At 37.8% G+C, this 20,066-nt stretch overlaps 1 protein-coding gene across 5 annotated transcripts in view; it reads left to right on the forward strand.

Annotated features, from left to right (window-relative positions):
- Positions 1–20,066, forward strand: part of Far2 (fatty acyl-CoA reductase 2) — a 133,303-nt gene that overhangs the window by 102,350 nt on the left and 10,887 nt on the right. For all 5 annotated transcript variants that reach the window (XM_048802487.1, XM_048802488.1, XM_048802489.1 and 2 more), the window contains 6 exons: positions 1,509–1,688; positions 11,439–11,616; positions 13,419–13,463; positions 15,269–15,387; positions 16,107–16,174; positions 19,676–19,847. In XM_048802487.1, the coding sequence (XP_048658444.1) occupies positions 1,509–1,688; positions 11,439–11,616; positions 13,419–13,463; positions 15,269–15,387; positions 16,107–16,174; positions 19,676–19,847 (762 nt within the window). The remainder of the gene's footprint in view (positions 1–1,508; positions 1,689–11,438; positions 11,617–13,418; positions 13,464–15,268; positions 15,388–16,106; positions 16,175–19,675; positions 19,848–20,066) is intronic.

Genomic DNA, 20,066 nt, shown 5'->3' on the forward strand with positions numbered 1-20,066 from the left:
TTGAGCCACATCCCCAGCCCCCCAGAGCACAGCTTTTTAAATCGAATTTTCTGACTATTTTCAATTGATTGTACTTCATGTTTACATTTAGAATAATTTCTACAAGGTTTTAAAAAATTTTGGGGAGTTTAATTAGCACTAACTTGACTACGTAGATTAATTTAGAACACCTATTTAAAAGAGTCTTTTCATTTACTTCATTAATTAAGTTTTGTGTTTTGTTTTGTGGCACTGGGGATTGAACCCAGGGACCCTCTACCACAGAGCTACATCCCCAGCCCTTTTTTATTTTATTTTGAGTTTCCCAGACTAACCTCACACTTGCTATCCTCCTGACTCAGCCTCCAAATCACTGGGATTACAGGAGTTTGGCAACCACTCCCATTAATGATATATTAACATTTTCTTTATATATCCATTTCTGATTAACTTGATTTAATAAAAAATATCTAGTTTGAATGTGTCCCTTTCTTACATTGTTGTCTCTAATTTTTGTTCATATATAGGAAAGCTAGTGATTTTTTAATATAATTTTTATAAAGGGACATTTTATTGAATTATCTTCTAAAAAAGCTCTATTTGTTTGTTTTCCAAATATGCCATCATATAATCTGATAGTGATTTTTTATGACTGCCTTTTCAAAACTTTACATCTGTTCATTGATTTTATCTTCCTCTCTAACTGCAAGGCTGGGATTTCACAACAATATCAAGTACGAGAAGTGATTATAGACATCCTTCCTAGCCCTTAAAGCAGTGTTCCCACCTGTTCACCATTAAGCAGGACACTGACCAGCAAACCGAGATGTACATTGTTTAATCATTTTATTTCCATTTTAGTAAACTTTTTAAATTAGATAATAGATATTAAATGTCATTTTAAGACTTTTCAGAATATATATAAATGATTATATAGTTGTTTTCTCTTTGAGTTAAATTAGAGTAATAGGTTTCCTGATATTAGATAAACCATGTGCTGCTGATAGTGATTTTTTATTTTTATGATAGTGACTATGTCACTATCACCACATACTGTGTTTATAGAGCTTTGTGTTCTATTAGCTACAATTTATGGTTTTGACATCAATTTTCATGTCTGACCTGGATCTTTACAATAGCAACTTACATTATTCATTTAAAAATCCACAGTTTATTTGTAATTTCTAACCTTTTGAATTAGATCTTAATTTATGTACTTTTGTTCTTTTAATGGCTGCTTGTAAAAGCCCGTTTATGAATTTAGAGGATCATGATCTTCCTTCTGGTTGATTAGAACCAAGTAACCCCTAAGAACAACATGTTCCGTGCTTCAAGGAGCAGGACTCAGGTGCACAAATCACAGCATTAGCAGGACCAACTAGTGTCTTCAGCTTGCAGCCATGACCCATCCTTTCCCTCCTTGTCCTCCACGGCTACCTTGTTGATATGCTAGTTATTGGAGTAGGCACCATCACAACAGGGGGATGCTGTGTCACTCATCATGTGTCCTGCTGCTTAATCTTTTCCAGACATGCTGTGCAACTTAACGTCACTGCCACCCAGCAGCTCTTGCATATCGCCAGTCAGATGCCAAAGCTTGAAGCCTTCATACACATCTCTACTGCTTATTCCAACTGCAACCTGAAGCACATCGACGAAGTCATCTATCCGTGCTCCGTGGAGCCAAAAAAAATCATCGAATCCATGGAGTAAGTTGGATCAATGGAAGGGATTGAGGAGTGGGCTAGTTGTTTTCTATTTTTTTCTTTTTTAAAAATTAAATGACAGCGAATGCACTACAATTCTTATTACACATAATACAGCACAATTTTTCCTATCTCTGGTTGTATGTTGACACCAATTCATGTCTTCATACATGTACTTTAGATAATGATGTCTATCACATTCAATCATCCTTGCTAACCCACTGCCTCTTCCCTTTCCCTCCCACCCTTCTGTCCTATCTAGAGTTCATCTATTCTTCTCATGCTCCCCCTCCCTGCACCACTATGAATCAGCCTCCTTTTATCAGAAAAAACATTCAGCATTTGTTTTGGGGGGATTGGCTAACTTCACTTAGCATTATCTTCTCCAGCATCATCCATTTACCTGCAAATGCCATGATTTTATTCTCTTTTATTGCTGAGTAAAATTCCAACCAAGAAAAACAAATAACCTAATAAATAAATGGGCCAAGGACCTGAACACTTCATAGAAGAGAATATACAATCAATCAACAAATATATGAAAAAATGTTCATCATCTCTAGCAATTAGAGAAATGCAAATCAAAACTACTCTAAGATAGCATCTCACTCCTATTACAATGGCAGCTATTAGGAAGACAAACAACAGTAAGTGTTGGCAAGGATGTGGGGAAAAAGGTACACTCATACATTGCTGGTGGGACTGCAAATTGGTGCAGCCAATATGGAAAGCAGTATGGAGATTCCTTGGAAATCTGGGAATGGAACCACCATTTGACCCATCAACTCCTCTCCCTGGTCTATACTCAAATACTTAAAAACAGCATGTTACAGGGACACAGCCACATCAATGTTTATAGCAGCAAAATTCACAATAGCTAAACTATGGAGGCAATCTAGATGCCTTTCAGTAGATGAATGGATTAAGAAAATGTGGCATATATCTATTTGATTCTTTATCATCATTCGTTAATGAATGAAGTGGGACATCCTTGCAGCCGGCCATAGTGGTGAACGCCTGTAATCCCGTTGGCTCTGAAGGCTGAGACAGGAGGATCACGAGTTCAAAGCCAGCCTTAGCAATTTAGAGAGGTGCTAAGCAACTCATCGAGACCTTGTCTGTAAATAAAATACAAAATAGGGCTGGGGATGTGGCTCAGGGGTTGAGTGCTCCTGAGTTCAACCCCTGGTATCCCCCCCGCACACACACACATACACAAAAACATGCCTGTCCTTGCTAGTTCCTTTATTCCCTGGTAGGGATTATACTGCTGAAGGGGAAGGGAGATAGAAAATTCTTAAAGAAACCTTTTGTTTAATAGTTTAGCACTGCATAAGATACTTGGGAATACCCTAGACGTGATTTCTCACTTCTTAATAACACCAGTATTGTCACTAGCTAAAGGAAATATAATGTACAGTATAAAAGTTCAGGAGAAAATTTTTTGTAATCAGACTTGTATGAGTTCAACTTAACATAGTAGCTGTGTGACTTTGAGCAAATTCCTTGGTTCTCTGAATCCAAGTTCCTTCTTTTGTAACACGGGTCTATCTTATAGTTGTGATCATGTGTTAAGTTATATAAAGTAATAATTACAGTGCTAGAGTGTAGCCAAATGCTTAGTAAAGAAGAACTAATCAAGAATAGGAATTCCTCAAAGATCTGGCTGAAGGTGACAGTCTCTTGAGATGTCAGATCTGAGATGGGCTCTTTACTGCTGTATTGTGCAGTCTCTAGAATTTCTCTTGCCAACTTATAGAAACCACTGTCTCCTTAGGATGCTGCCCCAGTGTCAAAATAAGTTCATTTCTGTTTTCCATTTCTTCATTCTTCTCCATTTTACCAACTTTAACTCATTTTATAAAAAACTCTACATAAAAATCATTAAAGCAGGGAAAAAATGACTATTTTACAGTGAATTTGTCACATTATAACTTCATATAATACAGTACTTATGTTCAAATATAAAAATGTATATATATATATATATATATATATATGTAAGCTTTAGCTAAATCAAAAGTTTATTCCCTCAGGGCAAACATTTTTATCTCTTTCAGGTCTGAGAACAGATATTTTTACCTGTTACTTAAAAATATCCAGGACAAAGAAAAGTGAAAGTCATCTAAAGGATCTGGAGGTTACTTGAAGTTGCTAATAAGTGATAATTTGCTTCACTGGTGCAAAGGGACATCTCAGAGTCCAAAGTTTATCAGGGTAGTTGGAGAAAGGCAGGTGTAGTTTGATGCCCAAAGTTCATGCAGCAAGATAGATAGATAGATAGATAGATAGATAGATAGATAGATAGGGATAGGTAGGCATCTCTGTGATAGTTCTGTCCCTAGAGCCTGCTCCCTCTCTGCCTCCCTGGTGGGAACTACTGGCACCCCAGTGCTCTCCCCCGACGCCCCCTGGCGGAGGCTCCCTGGCACTCACATAGGACCCAGGGCTCCCCCTTATCATTGCCATTAACACAGTCATTTATAAACATCTGGTTGCTTGTCTATATTCTCCACTAGACAATGAGTTTCTCAAAGGAAGAGAGTGTCTCTTGTTGCTCTTTGCACCTCCAGTACCATCACATAGTAGGGGCTCAAATATTTCCTGAATGAATGAAAAGCTTTCCATGGCATTAGATGATCATCGTTCCCACTGTTCTGGCTTATTCTTCTTTTTTAGAAAGAAGCAAGAATTGACAATATTGCATAACAAGCTAATATTTGGGATGTGGATGTTATGTGTAAAATATCTCTACTTCCATACTTCACCCTGTTTTAGATTGCTTTTTTTTTTCTTCTTACACCTTTAATTAAACCTACATGTGAGTTTTGAATAATACTTTGAATGAAGCCTAGCAACCCCTGAACAAAGAAACTGTCAGTATTACTGTTTCAACAACTCCTATATTAGATGAAAATTTTGAAATTTTAGAATAACAAATGTCATCAAAGTTATTCTGAGTAAATATAGATGGAATATCTCTTCTCCAAAATATTTGGATCCAAGGTTTTTTGGAGTTTAGATTGTTTTCAGATTTTGGATTATTTACATATACATTATGAGCTATCTTGGAGATCAGACACAAGTCTAAACACAACATTCATTTATGTTTCATGTCCATCTTACACACAGAGCCTGAAGGTAATTTTATACATTTAGTGTGTCTTCATTTTGACTGCAACCTACCACATGAATTCAGGTGAGAAATTTTCTACTTGTAGCATCATGTTGGCACTCAAAAAGTTTTGGATTTTGGAGCATTTCATAGTCAGACTTCTGGACTAGGGATGTGCAACCTATAATAATTCATCTAAATTCAGATTTAGTGGATTTAAGAAATTTCTCTCTGATTTCTTCTCTACTTAGTAATTGTTAAAAAAAAAAAATTATTCTCCAAGATTTTTAGGTTTCTATTTCCAGTTCTGGGAACTAAAAGAGAATTTGCATTTTTCTCCCCTTCCGACAACTTTCCTAATTGTTTAAACCAAGGTGATAGAGCTCAGGGTTTTTAAGAAAGGGAAGTAGGTGGGAGCCTAACCCCCACACCTACCACCCTGTCTCAGCCTTCACCATCTCAGGTCCCTCCTCACTCAATTCACCCCTTTTACTGTCCAAAAAACAGCGTTGGACTGCGAAGCCTCAGCTCCCTTCCTTCAGCCCCTTTCTGGAAACTTCCAGAATTACTCTGGTCCTGAACCATTCCAGAAAAATGAAATTTGATCATGTCAGTACAAAAACTTCAGCATATTGGTATAAACATGTTTTTAATAAAACTTAACTAGGAGTTAGTAATACTTTTAATTAGCATGACAGGCAGGGCCATTAGTCAGTGACCAGCAACTGGTTTTCTTAGCTCTCTTGCCTGCTGTTTTCTGCTGCCCCTCATCCCTGCAGACACATTGTTGTGGGACCGTGTATCACCATTCTAGCTCAACTCTACCTTTATACAGCTTCTAGATATTTGGTGATATTTACCTTTAGAAACTTGTGTGTAAAATGGATCAGGAATCGCCCGGGAAATCTGAGCTTTCCAGAATAACAGCTTAAGTAGAATGTTTTTTTTTAAAAATGCACATGACTGACTAGGAAAGATAGGCTTTTGTGGTTGGTGTTTTCCATAGTTTTCAGGTCAAGGTAACTATCTCAATGAAACTAGCATAGAAGTAAGAAAAGGACTTTTGCACTTATGTAAAAACCTGAAGTAACTAGAGTTAGGAACTTAATAACGGATCCATAAATACTGACTGCTTTGGCTAAAGTACAAAATAAAACTAGTAAATATGCATTAGGAAAGGAAGGCAAGGAGATGAGCCACTATCAAGCAGCTACGTGAAGAAGACACCTTCACAGACGTCTAATTCCTCAATGGAGCATTGCCAGGTTGATCTTGTCCTCACTGCCATACTAAGGAATGGGCAGAAAGCTCAGACAGGCTAGGTAACACTTTGAAAGTCTCTCAATTGGAAAATCGCAGATGTAATTTTTGACCCACGGCCACATGATCTTGAAGGCCACGGTCTTTCTAGCAGTGCCAGAGACTTATAGGTAATCTTGTAAGATACAGACTGTGCCCTCAAGGAGCATGCTTCCAACACATAGAATGAGGGTAGAATTACCTATGTGGTGTGGTGGGAGAAATGGGACATACTGGGTCTGGTGGAATTGAGGCGATGGTAGAAAGAGTGTCTGAGGACAGGCAAATGACATAGGCCTGGAAGAGGAGAGCCCGTGTGGATGAGTAAGTGGGGGACTTACACCAGGCAGAGCAACTGGAGCAAGAAACCCCCAAGCATGTTTGGGAAATGGTAGAAGTCTATCGTAGCTGCACATGTGCTACGTGTAGTAAGGCAGTTAGGGATCAAACTGGAAGGTAGGCTGGGGCCACATTCAGGAGATTTTGAATACCAAGCAGAAACATTGTAATTAATTCTTAGGCAGTGGGCATCCATTGAAGGGAAGGTGGTGTGTGTGTGTGTGTGTGTGTGTGTGTGTGACTTTTATTGTTTGCTGTTTGTTTTAATCAAGAAAAGCCTTTGATGAAAGTGGGCTTTAGAATATTATCATGGTCTAGGGAGAGGAGGAAGGCAGTGGATTAGCACAGGCAGTAGCCACAGGCAGGAAAACCCATCATTAAGATGGAGCGGTGTGACGGACTAGAACTAGGGTCCAGCAACAGACATAAAAAACATGTATATGTTGTTTGCAAGGAAGACCCCATAGGGCACGGCCACTGCTTTGCATATGGGGGTACATATCTAATGAGCAGCCAGATTAGAATAGGCACGATTGTCACATCTTACATTCTAATACCAGGGATTTAAGTTTTTAAAGCCCAATTCTGTTGAAATGTTTACTCTAAGAAGCAATAGCTTTTAGAATTAATCCCACTGTATTCAAATCATTATTAATTACTGTTTTATATTTGTGGTGAAGGAATTTTAAATCAGTGGTACCCCACTTTGCCTGACAAAAGAATTTCCAGAGTTGACTAAAAACAGAGAGTATCAGACTCTTGCCTTTGAAGATTGACTTAGTGGTTCTAAGATAGTATTCATGAACCTAGATTTTTATCAGTGGCCTTGTGAAATTCTTTTTTATGAGCTAGAAAGCTTGAGGAGTAGGGCCTTAAAGAGCTTTTTCACTGAGCAGTTTTTGTTTGAAATGGGGGTCATTTGTATTCTAACAATCCATGCTCTCTCTTTTGCCTGCTCTCCTCACCTCTGCTGTCTTTTGATTTCTACATGCTCAAATTGAATGAAAATTCCTGGTAGATTTGCATCCGCTAAAAATCATATTTCTGAAGCTGCTCAGTCGCCAGAAGACACAGCTAATCATCCCTATAAATAAGAAATGGAGTTCTTGATCAAGTGCTGCTGGCAGTCAGCTGGGCAGGTGTACAGGTGTGGTGGGTAGAGCGTGAGAAGCAGGGACATAAAGCTGCCTGCAGCCACTAGCAATGACCCTCTTAACAGCCTCTTGGGAAGCCTGAAAGGAGGTCAGATATTGGAAAGTAGTTTTTGCCTTTGTGTTAAACGACCTGTTGTTAACACTGAAAAATGTGATCTATTCAGGGGAAGTGTAAAAAATGAATTCTAGCACTTGTGCATTTATTTTCAGGAAGAGACAGCCTCAAGGTGGCATCCAAGCATCTAGATGCCAAAAAAGGCAAATTTGCACACTTTAATAGTGCCAGACTTTAAATGCAAATCAGAACAGTTAAATTGTTTCCTACCGAACAAGAATAATTTTCAATCAGTCCAGGTTTGGACCAAGATAAGTCCTCAATAAATATCTGGAGGGGAAATAAAGAGGCCACAGGCATTAGGTTCAGAAATTCCCTTCTTCAGCCAGGTGTGATGATGCATGTCTGTATTCCCAGTGGCTTGGGAGGTGGAGGCAGGAGGATCAGAGTTCAAAGTCAGCCTCTGCAATTTAATGAGGCCCTAAGCAACTCAGAGAGACCCTGTCTCTAAATAAAATATAAGAAAGGGCTGGAGATGTGGCTCAATGAGTTCAATCTCACATTTTAAAAAAAAATGCCCTTCTTCCAAATAAAATGTTTGCATTTACTCTGAATCCAGTTCCCCCACATTCTCCTTACAACCCGATCTCCTTCTGAGTTCAGCTGCTCTCTCCTGTCTTTATCCATCTCTGTTTCCAAAAACCTTGTACAGTATATAAATTAGCTGCTCAAGACCACCACATGGAAGAGCATCCATTTACCAGATCCTGGGGCAGAAAGGCAATTAGAAAAAACACAGTGTAGCCCTGCTCACCTGGACTCACTATCCATGTAAGCAAACACACAGCATGATAATTGTAATAATCAAGGAAAGAACATAACCCGGACTAGAGGATGAGGAAGCAAACATTATCATTAAGCAGTGCATCCATGGATTTTGCTGGAAGCTTTTCCTGAAATTCTTCTAGACTTGCCCTGCATTTACATTAGAAAATCAGGGGAGAAATATATATTTCTCTTGTTTTTTGATTCAGTTAGTATGTGTGTGTGTGTGTGTATAATGAAATTATTAATGTTTTCATGATGTTGAAGCACTGTTTCAAAGCAAAAACGATAGTATAATTTAGAAGAGATTGTGCATTTATGTGCATATAGACACATATTGCTTCCCAAAATTTTCAATAATTTCACACTTCTTTTGCAGTAGAAGTTTAGAATTGAGACCCATGGGTTTAAAATACTGCCTTGAGTATAGTGAAGAGCATTTGGTTAATTTTAGAAATGTATTTTGATTTATATAGTATTTTCTTCCGTGCTGATTTTTGGCTGCTTTAAGAACAAATGGAGAACAGTAGCAGCAGAATTGAACAGAGTGTAGATCCTGACAAGAGCCTCCACTCAACCACGTGCTACATGTCATTTTAATCTCCTCTGAACCTGGGAAGCAACTAGACATAAACTAGACATAGATGGCCCATTGGGTGGGATTAGAAAACCTACTTTAAAACCAACTATTACCTATGTAGATATATGATTGTTTCATTTTTTAAAATAAGAATGCCTTAGTTTCCTTGACTTGTTTTGTTTCATCAAATAGCTTTAAGTGCAGTTGTGAAGATTTCTGTTTGTCCTGGTGATAACCTGAGAATTTAGAACAGATGGAATTGTTGCCTCTTTTCACAGGTAAATATGGAGGGACACAGGTGGAGCTAAGAGTAGTAGAGATGGGCCATCCACAGAATGCTACAAGCTCTTTTGTACTTGTGTCCTAAGAAATCTATGAAGCGAGTAGTTTCTAAGTAAAGCTAACTCATCAAACTTGGTAAAGCCCACTGTGTCCTCTTTTCCAGGTACCTAACATCACTGACAGCAGCTCTGAGACACAGACTCCCAGTGGTTGCTGGGTTCTGATGTTTCCTTAGAATCTTTTTCTTTACAGACTTGTTGAAATTAGGCTCTTCTGAACTTGGTTTTTGTAATCTGCATGTTTTTGCAGAGGAGAGAGAGTGATCTTAGGTCAGTAGACTCACTCTTCACTTGCAAATGAGATTAGACACTGTATCCTCTGTGATGAGGGTTCCTCAAGCTCAGATTCAACCAACTGCCAGTCAGAAATGTCTGGGGAAAAAGCTGTGTCTGTACTGAACATGTAAAGAATATTTTCTTGTCACTAAACAATATTCCCTGAACAATATAGTGTAGCGAGTACTTACATAGCATTCATATTGTACTATATATTAAGCCATCTAAAGATGATTTGAAGTATACAAAAGAATGTATATAGTTTATATATAGATTCTACACCATTTTATATAAGAGACTTTATATAAAATGATGAATTGGGATATCTGCAGGGGTCCTGGAACAAATCCTCCTCAGATACCAAAGGATGGCTGTATTTTTTATTTTTTATTTTTAGTTATACATGGACACAATATCTTTATTTTGTTTATTTATTTTTATGTGGTACTGAGGATCAAACCCAGTGCCTCACATGTGTGAGGCACGTGCTCTGCCACTGAGCCACACCTCCATACAGAGGATGGCTATAAACCCAGAGAGGCACCTGCATTATCCCCCACTCTCTCCCAAATTCCAGGTGTCCATATAGTTGAAATATCTCTATTTCTCTATGTATTTTGAGTTGTTTTAGTTCTAGGAACTTCTCAACCTTCCCCTATTCAACTGAAATCAGAAGGTAGTTGAGTACACAGAATACACTGAGCACTAACAGAAGCAAAGCAAGGACAATTAATACTATAGATGATCTTTACATTCCACCAAAATGTCAAATGAAAGTGATTAAAATTCATAGTTGTGATTGTGAATCAATCTTAACATCAAACAGATTTTAAATACTCAAGAACTTGTGCTGTGCTCAAAGCAGTAACAGTTAAGATTTTTAGTGTGGTTATGGTCTGTAACAGACCATCTAGCTAAGAGAAACATTACATATTTAATTGACAATAATTTTGTTAATCTTTTAGAGAAGTGTAGATAGACTTGGGATTATCAAAATGGTTCTGCCATAGTTTTCAAAAGGATTAGGCTGATGTTATGTGGCACAGTTACTCACAACCCCTGTCACCTCTTAAGCAGGAATATTCAATAGTTGTTACTGACATCGCTTCAGAGTACTATAATCACTCCCCTTGACAGACTTTAGAATTCTGTTCAGAGATCTCCAGAAATAATTATCACATTATTTGCTTAGGCTCTAAACAGACTTTCAAAATACATTTTATACATTTGCTTAAACAGATGAGAAGTCTGCCAAATGTAGTTGCTTTGTTTGTTGAGGCATTGAGTAAAATCTTAAAAATTAACAGTTAAAGTCTTCCGGTCTAGTTCACTAGGTTTTCAGTGGACCACACTGAATGAGTGGGGCCGCCACCGAAGTTCACTGGATCAGGGAGGCTTTGAGTCCAGGAATATGGCAGCTAGCACATGAATGGTACTCAAAAATGTGTTCAATGACCGTCTGGGGAACCTATTGGAGAAGTGAGGATAATATGAGGTTGTATGTAATAAATAGTAGATTGCATATCTAATTTGTTAATCTATCTGGGTGGGAGGAAGTGGGACTTCACTAAGACTAGGCTAGAAGAGAGTGAAGAGCTCATCCGTCATTCATGACTGGAACAGGTACACTCATCCTTGCTATACTGTGACTGTTCTGAATTCCCCAAGTCAAACTAGAAGACGGAAGTTTTTTTTGACTGTATCTCACATTTTCCTTTTGGTCTATTGTGCAACATATGTTCCTAGATTTTTTTTTTCTCTACTTTCAGGTGGTTAGATGATGCTATCATTGATGAGATCACTCCCAAACTGATTGCCGGTCGGCCTAACACTTACACCTACACCAAGGCCTTGGGAGAGATGGTAGTGCAGGAAGAGGGCAACAACCTGAACGTGGCCATCATCCGGCCCTCCATCGTGGGAGCCACCTGGCAGGAACCTTTCCCTGTGAGCTCACTCTGGATTCTCTGCTCAGCTGTCAAACCACAGCACCATTTCTTTCTGATGTTCCTCTTCCCCCTTCCTGTATTCTCCTTTTCCCCACCCTTCCCTCCTCCTCCTTCTCAGGGTGTATAGCTGAGTGCAGTAAATAAAACACAAGTTCATTTTATTACAGCAAATTCCATGTTAGCGTCAGGATTTACCCAGCAGGAGGCTCCTTTGGGAGTTAACTCTGACTGTCCAAGAGTTGGGTAGAGATCTTAAATTGCTTCTCACTAACTCTAGTCTCAAAATTGCAGGGAGATGGTTTCATTACTTGGCTTTCCCTCTATGGTTTCAATATGTCAGAATGTTCTTTATGGCCAAATGGGTAGTATTGCAATTTCCAAGGTAAAAAGGAGTCACAAAGCCCACAGTTTCTCAGTTTAGGAATAATATTTTTTTTAACCTCTCTCTATTGCTATATCCTTTCAAAAGTTACTTTTAATTATATCATCTTCTTCAGAGAAACTCTTTGAAGCTTCAGAGCTGGGTGTTCCATTACCTACTAGCAATGCAAACTTTTGAATTGTCTCATCTATAAATCATGGTTGATTTGACTCACTTTGGAGAGTTGATTAAGTGAGACAATGCTTGAGTAGTGTTTTGTATAATGTCTGGTCCTAGAAAAAGATCAAAAAATATTAGATTCTTCCTCTTCCCTCTCCATTGTACACACACACATTTTGATTTTTACAGATAAAGAAAGAGACATAATAAGGTCAAACTGACTTGCTTAGGGCTTGGGAAAATGACATTTCTCCCTTACTTCCCAAGCACAATCTTTCCTGTAACACCTCCAAGCAGGCCAACACATAAAAATATGTATGTGGTATGGACTCCAAAGCTGTTAAAACTTTTCCAAGAAATGGGTCATTCCTACAGTTCATGTTTGAAATGTTTTCACATAGCTTAGAATCCAACCTCAGATGGGGGGAAAAAAAAGTTGTGTTTGATGAACTGGTTGGCGGATCACAATATGAAGACAAGGTCCAGTTTAGCTCATGAGACAATATGAAACTGCAGGAAAACATCCATACTTCCTTGTTATGAAAATCAGTGTTATACTGTAGCAATACATGTATGCTTGTGTTCACAGCAACACAGTTCACAATAGCCAAGTATGGAACCAGCCTAGGTGCCCATCAACAGATGAATAGATAAAGCAAATGTGGTATAAACACACAAAGAGTTTTATTCAGCTACAAAGAAGAACAAATTATGTCATTTGCAAGAAAATGGATGGAACTTAAGCATTATTTTAAGTGATATAAACCAGGCTCAGGAAACCAGGGTTGCATTCTCCCACATATGTCGGAGCTAGAGAGAGAGGAGTGGGGAGAAGCAGAGGAAATTCATGAAGATAGAAGGGAGTCTAATAGAGTGGAGGAAGGGAATTATGGAAGGCAGGGAGAGAGAAAGGGAGGTAGTGGGGAACAAAATTGACCAAATTATGTGCATGTGCAAATATGCCACAACAAATTCCACTATTGTGTATAATTATAAGCACCAATATAAATATTTAGAAAAAGAAAAATCAATACCGGCAACATTTTAATCCTTGCAGAATCAGAAAAAGTATAGAAAGTAGTCAGTGCTTTGCCAGTGCTTTGATCTTTTGGGGAATCTTAGAAATACTGAATTAAAATATTCTTTTAGCTGTGGTTTTGATGTTCTTCTTTGATATGTATTAAGATTAGACTGTAGATGTTCCAAAGATAAAGCAATTTTCTGAAATATGTAACCAATAGAGACCTTCTATTTTTTAGGGCTGGGTTGATAACCTAAATGGACCTAGTGGAATCATTGTTGCGGTATGTATAATGAAGGGGAAATCATTTCTTGAAAGGTTGTGGAGAAATAATAACAAAATTCTTAGTGCTGGTTTAGCTTCTTTGATCCCAAAACATAAATTTTACTATACTAATAATTGAAACAACATATCTCCGTTTTACTGATTGGAAAATAGAGACCGTATGGAATCACTTTCATTCTGTGAGAATTTTATCATATGGAAAACATGTAATATGACATCATCAATTACTGTTGAGGGGTTTTATTTTGCAAAACCTTTGAACATCAAGAATTTTCCTTTAGTTGCCACCAGATGGGGATATTTCCTCCTCTGCTGTTTATTAATGGCTTGAATTCGTGCAGCAAATTGAGGATGCAATAAAAACCTAACCCTCAAAGATTATTGAATTATTGACTTTAAAATATGCAAGAGTTTTATGGGTATGTTATATAAAGAATATATTATGCATATATGTGTACAAATATGTATCAATAACTATTTTTTAATACAAAAAGGTGTGGCAGATGTTTCAAATGTAAAAACTGGCGAACATGGGAAATGCTTTTTCAATCACAAACCCCTGGGAGAGGAGAAACACAGCTAGTCCAGGTGTCCATCTCCCAGCAGTTCACAGTGACCCAGCTGAGGTGCAGTGTTCCCCAGCTCACAGCGAAACACTTTAGAACCAGAACTACATCTTTGCTCTTCAGAGCACTAAATAGCAATTCAGTTATCTAAACGAGTTTAAATCTTATTAGGGATCACATGCTTCAAACAAGTCCTCAAACTAAGTCCAACATGAATTAAAATATAAATACAAGACAGTGAATCAAGTACGACTTTTTAAAGATAGTGACAATGAACTGCCTTCTGAGTTCCAAATTTTCAACCAGCTCCTCTTTCTGTTCCCAGTCTGTCTTCAGCTCTTTCCTTCTTACCATTTAGTTGGTGAATGTTTGGTCACCCATAATATTATTATTTTAACATGAGCCCAGAGTGGGTTTCATTACATTGCAAAGCTGCACATTTATTCAAATTTCCTAAAATTTTCCTAATACCTGCCTCCTTATATCTAAAGTAAGGGAACTAGTTACCAAAAACAAACAAAAAAAAATGAATTAGGAATATAAGAAAGTGCTGATAATTTTAAATCAATGCTGGAAAGATGCAAAGTAAAGCAAACCAACTTCGTGAAGTCTATCAATTATAAACATGAAAAATTCTAATTATTGTTTCTAGATAATATCTATGATCTGTGGGTTGAAGTAAAATATTGAACAAAAAATAAATAATTGTGGTGTCTTTTCCCAAGCAAAAAAAAAAAAATATTCTGTTAAGTGGTAAAATTTCATTTCCATTTTTTTCCAGATAAATGTTTTTTAAATTTTTAGTGACTGTTTTTGCTTGTAATTGAATAAGCACTAACAGAAACCAAATTCATTTAAGAAATGGTAAACAAATATCAGTGGAAAATCTGGGAAACCTAAATTCTTAAAATGTCTTACAAATCAATTTTTATATGAAAAACTATTTGTGGTGTTTGTTAATTAACTAAGTATATTAATTTCTCATGAATTTAAGGAATTTTATACCCAAAAGGAATCCAAGGACCACTCACACAGAGATGTGGACACTTGAGATGAATTTGGCTGAGAAGGTTGGATAGGCTGGGAGGTCAAACAGTACAATAACTTAGAAGCAGTGAATCAGTGTTAACTATTTTGACTAACAGCAGTAGTGTTTATATGCTGGTCCTATTGGCTACTTAAGTCCTGGCTTAATGCATCTTATTTGTATTATCATTTTCCTTGTTTTCCTGTGCAGGCTGGAAAAGGATTTCTTCGTTCCATAAAAGCTACCCCAATGGCTGTGGCAGATTTAATTCCAGTTGATACAGTTGTCAATCTCACCTTAGCGGTAGGATGGTACACTGCAGTTCACAGGTATGGGCTCTTAAGCAGGCTCTCGAAGATAAGAGGAGGGTGAATATGTTAGGCACATTTGAAAAATACGGCACTTATTATAGAAGGCACAAATACTTGTGCATTTGATTATAAAGTAATACGCCCTTTAAATAGATTAGCCCTGAAATTCTTGATAACCAAAAATATTTACTTTATATTCAGTCATCTAAAATATAACTTCCTTTTTTATGGCAAAGATATAAATGTTGATGAAATCACAACATATTTTATATTTCATTGAACTGCTCAGTTTCTTGGTAAATGCCAAAAGTCCAGACCACAGAATGTGGGGAAATTTCTGAATACAAAGGAGAAAAAAATAGATTGCTTGTACATTTGGTATTGTTAGTAAATGATAAACAGAATTAATTTTTTCTTATGTAAACTCAGACACATGTATTCCACAATATATCATACCTATTTGACACCACTCTCTCTCTTTCACACACACAAACACATTTTCACACACTCACTCACACAAGCTCACACACACACACACACACACACACACACACACTTTCCTAGTCACCTTCCATTTTGTGCATTAACCCAAAGAAAGAACAAAAGATGGAAGTATTGCATAGGTTGCTTTAGTCGTAGGAATTTTTAAGGCACCCTGTCTTGATGTGATTTTTCCCTTATCTTTGTTTCATCAGTTCTGCGTTTTATTGTTATCTAATTTTTATTTCATCTTCCAGACCTAAGCCAACCTTAATCTACCACTGTACATCGGGAACTACCAATCCCTGTAATTGGGGCAAAATGGGTAAGTGCCTCTAGATGTAACTACATGATTACTACTAGTCTTTGCTTGAGGGGGAAAAAAAAATCAAGACCGATGAAATGTGTCAGGGAGGAGAAGAAAGAAAAATAATAATAATAATTAATAAAGAGATAAAATGATTGCAATTTTGAAATATGTCATCGTTCTCTGGAACATCCTGTGGTGTACTAAGTGAGCGGTGGGAACACCAACACAAGTCCAAGGAATAAGGGGTCTGTTGGCCACAGAGGTTTAAAAAACAATAATAAAACCTAGCAAAAGTTGGCAATCACAAACAATGTTAGGGATAAGACACTCTTTCCTGCTGAGGCGATTCCTAGAAAAACCCACGCAGGCCTTTCTCTCTTGGGGCATTGCTGGGAATTTAAAATAATCCGTGACTGAAAAAATATAGGAAAGTCGAATAATAGTATTCCTTTGTTATTGAGTCAGTGATATTCCTCATTAGTTTTGTCTCTCTTGAGGGTGCAGCAACTGTAATCCTGAAAATATCTTGAAATTGATTCAATTTTAATGTTTAAGAAAGTCTGAAAGTTTATATCATCTATCTAGCTGTTGTTTAGATACTAGACAAAGTAAAAGCAAAAACCAAATGTATTTCATTGGTTAGAATCTGATTTCTAACTCAGAGTGCTCAGTTGTGCCATTCTAGTTGCAAAGTTATTACTTCTGTAAAAATAAAATGAAATTACCTACTATTATCAGAGCTCTTTACACCATATATACACTTGTTTAGACACATATCTGAATCATTTTTACCCCTTTCAGTGCGAATAACATATCTTACCCCTTTCAGTGAGAATAACCACTCCACTAGTAACTCATAAAAATGAGTATGAGGGCTGGGGTGTGGCTCAGTGGTAGAGCACCAACCGGCCTAGCACTTGGGAGGCCCTGGGTTCCGATCCTCAGCACCACAAAAAAATAAATGAAATGAAGGTATTGTGTCCAACCACAACTAAAAACTAAATTAAAAAAAATGTGTACGAATTTCTGTGAGATTAAAAAAAAAGTCAGTTTTCTTGGATCCTGGGACAAGGTCGTAGGCAGTGTCACAACGTCATGGTAGTTATATTTAAATTTTTTTTAAGTTGTTAATCCATTAATCCTTTATTATATGCAGAGCTGAGAATCAAACCCAGTGCCTCACATGTGCAAGGCAAATGTTCTACCACTTATCTATAGCCCTAGCCCATGGTACCTATATTTTTAATAGCATCCATATGAGTATTGATGATGTGGAAATCCACTGTGAGAAGCCCCGTAATAAACATACTTTATTGATTGGTCTATGTAGGGATCAGATCTATTCAATGAATAAAATCCATGGAAATACATGTAAACATCTAATGATGGCAGAGGGTAAGAAATGTGGGTTTAGCTACCCTGAAGGATGATGCTTCAATCCTCACTAACACATCTCTCCTTTCCCTGTTCCATCAGTGACATTATCTCTACACATTCCATTGAGCCATGGTCCCAGATTATTACTGTAGAGTAGTCAGACGCTGTGGCTCATTGTATGATAGGCTTGACTTGAAGATTGCCTTCCCAAGAATGACACATACTTGGCATGTGTGCCTTCTCTTGTCCCCTCACACCATGGCAGACGTCAGCTGGTCACAACATACTTTCCCCCCAGTGCCAAGACTCTGTATTAGCATTTTTTTAATACAATATATCTGGACACTATTACCGATTAATTTGATTTTACATTTAAATTGAAACTCATTTGTGTTTCAAATAAGAGCGATCAAAATTCTTCCAAGGCAGGAGGCAGGAGGATCACAGGTTGGAGGCCAGCCTCAGCAACTTAGTGAGACCCTGTCTCAAAATAGAAAAAAAAAAAAAAGGACCTGGGGATGTGGCTCAGTGATTGAGTGCCCCTGGGTTCAATACCTGGTACCAAAACACATGGAAATGTATATGGATATGTAGATTAGAAAGTTAGTGTTAATATTAGATTATCCTACATGTGTATGACCTTTTTATTTATTTTTCTTTTTCAAGTAAATAAGCCTATGGACCCAATTTTTCCCTTCTGTATAGGATGTATATTTTTCATATAGATTTCTAGGTGGTATCTTTTGAAGAAAGGCAATAATCACATTACCATAATAAATGATAGCTTCATTATCATTGAATAATGAGCTTAGGTACTGAAAGGAAAGTGACCACAACACTCAGAGCAACCAAAAGATCTTTATTGCAGCAGTGCAACAAAGAGAAAGGAAAGAAGGAAAGAGAGAGAGAGAAAAGAGAAGAGATGAACAGGGAGAGAGCAAGAGCAAGAGAGAGAGAGCGCGAGTAAGAAAGATAAAGAGCAAGAGAGAGAGAGCAAGAGAGAAAGAGCAAGAGAGAGAGCAAGAGAGAGGGGGGCCTGGCAGGAGGGAGTTTTTATAGCCCAAATCTAATGGGGCCTCTGGGTCTGCAAGCTGCCTTGTTGGCCCAAGGGGGGGTTAAGTGTTCAGCCTTAAGCAGGGTTGAATGTTCAGACTTGAGGCAAACAGGTGATAGAGGACCAGATAGAGGGGGGTTTGAGTGCGTGGGCTATCTTGCAGCCAACATCTGTTCAGCCTGCCCTGCAGACAACACAGTTCAGCCTGCTCTGCACCCAACAGGTACATTCTTTGAAAAACTCTACATAAATTCAAATTGGATTTAAGTGAATATTTTTGAAAAGAACTACTGAATTGACAAATGAGCATCAAAGTTTTTCAACTAAGTATAATCTAAATAATAAGATAAAATGAAAAGATTTTTATTAAAAAAAAACTTGGAGACAATAGTGGAAAATTAAATCTAACATATTTCCAGCAAAGTAGAATACCAAAGAAGTAAGACTGTAGTATTTAAAGTGAACCAATGCAAGGGAATCCCGCCTTTATATTTTCTTTATTGAGAAAGTTTAACTTTGAGAAATTGTAACCCATTAAGAAACTTTCCTGCCAAGTGTGGTGGCACACATCTGTAATCCTAGTGACTCAGGAGATGGGAGCAAGAGGATTGCAAGTTCAAATCCAGTCTCAGCAATTTAGTGAGGCCCTAAACAACCTAGTGAGACCCTATCTCAAAACAAAAAATAAAAAGGGCTGAGGTGTAGCTCAGTGTTGAAGTGCCTCTGGGTTCAATCCCCAACACCAAAGAAAGGAAGAAACTTTCCTGATGGTTCTGCAAGTAATAATTCAACTAAGGAATACGTGGTGCCTAGCCTCTCTTTCAGAAGAGATGAGGTAATCTTGACATTGAAGCTCTTCCTTGTATTGACTCAAACTAGTTTCCCAAGTTTTGAGTAAATATTTCAAGAAAAGGATCCATTCATATTGTTTACGTTTGTAGATGGCCATCTGCCCAACATAAAAGTCTTCACATTGTTAGAAATTGATTCTTGATTCTTTGCAGCAAATCCATAGTCTTTATTATTTTGCAAACATCTTTCACTTTAATGGGTGAACTTAGTACCTAATTCTCCTTTTTTGCCAGGATTACAAGTCTTGGCAACTTTTGAAAAAGCCCCATTTGAGGGAGCATTCAGGAGGCCAAATGCTGACTTCACAACCAACTACTTCACAGCCTCCTACTGGAATGCGGTCAGCCACCGGGCCCCTGCCATCATCTATGACTTCTATCTGAGACTCACCGGAAGGGAGCCCAGGTGAGCAGCTGTGCCAATGGCTTTAAGAGTGTCACTGCGCTGGAAATTAGGGCCTGAAAGTCTCTAGCCCAGCTTCAGCTGAGGATCAAAGGGGGGGGGGGTACACTGAATCAATCTCTCTCTCTCTCTCTCTCTCGTCACACACACACACACACACACACACACACACATGCATTGGACAAAGGCAGACAAAGTGTGAACAACAAACTACTGCTCAAA

Source organism: Marmota marmota, unplaced genomic scaffold, assembly GCF_001458135.2.
Source record: "Marmota marmota marmota unplaced genomic scaffold, marMar, whole genome shotgun sequence".
In the NCBI taxonomy this organism is placed as follows: domain Eukaryota; kingdom Metazoa; phylum Chordata; class Mammalia; order Rodentia; family Sciuridae; genus Marmota; species Marmota marmota.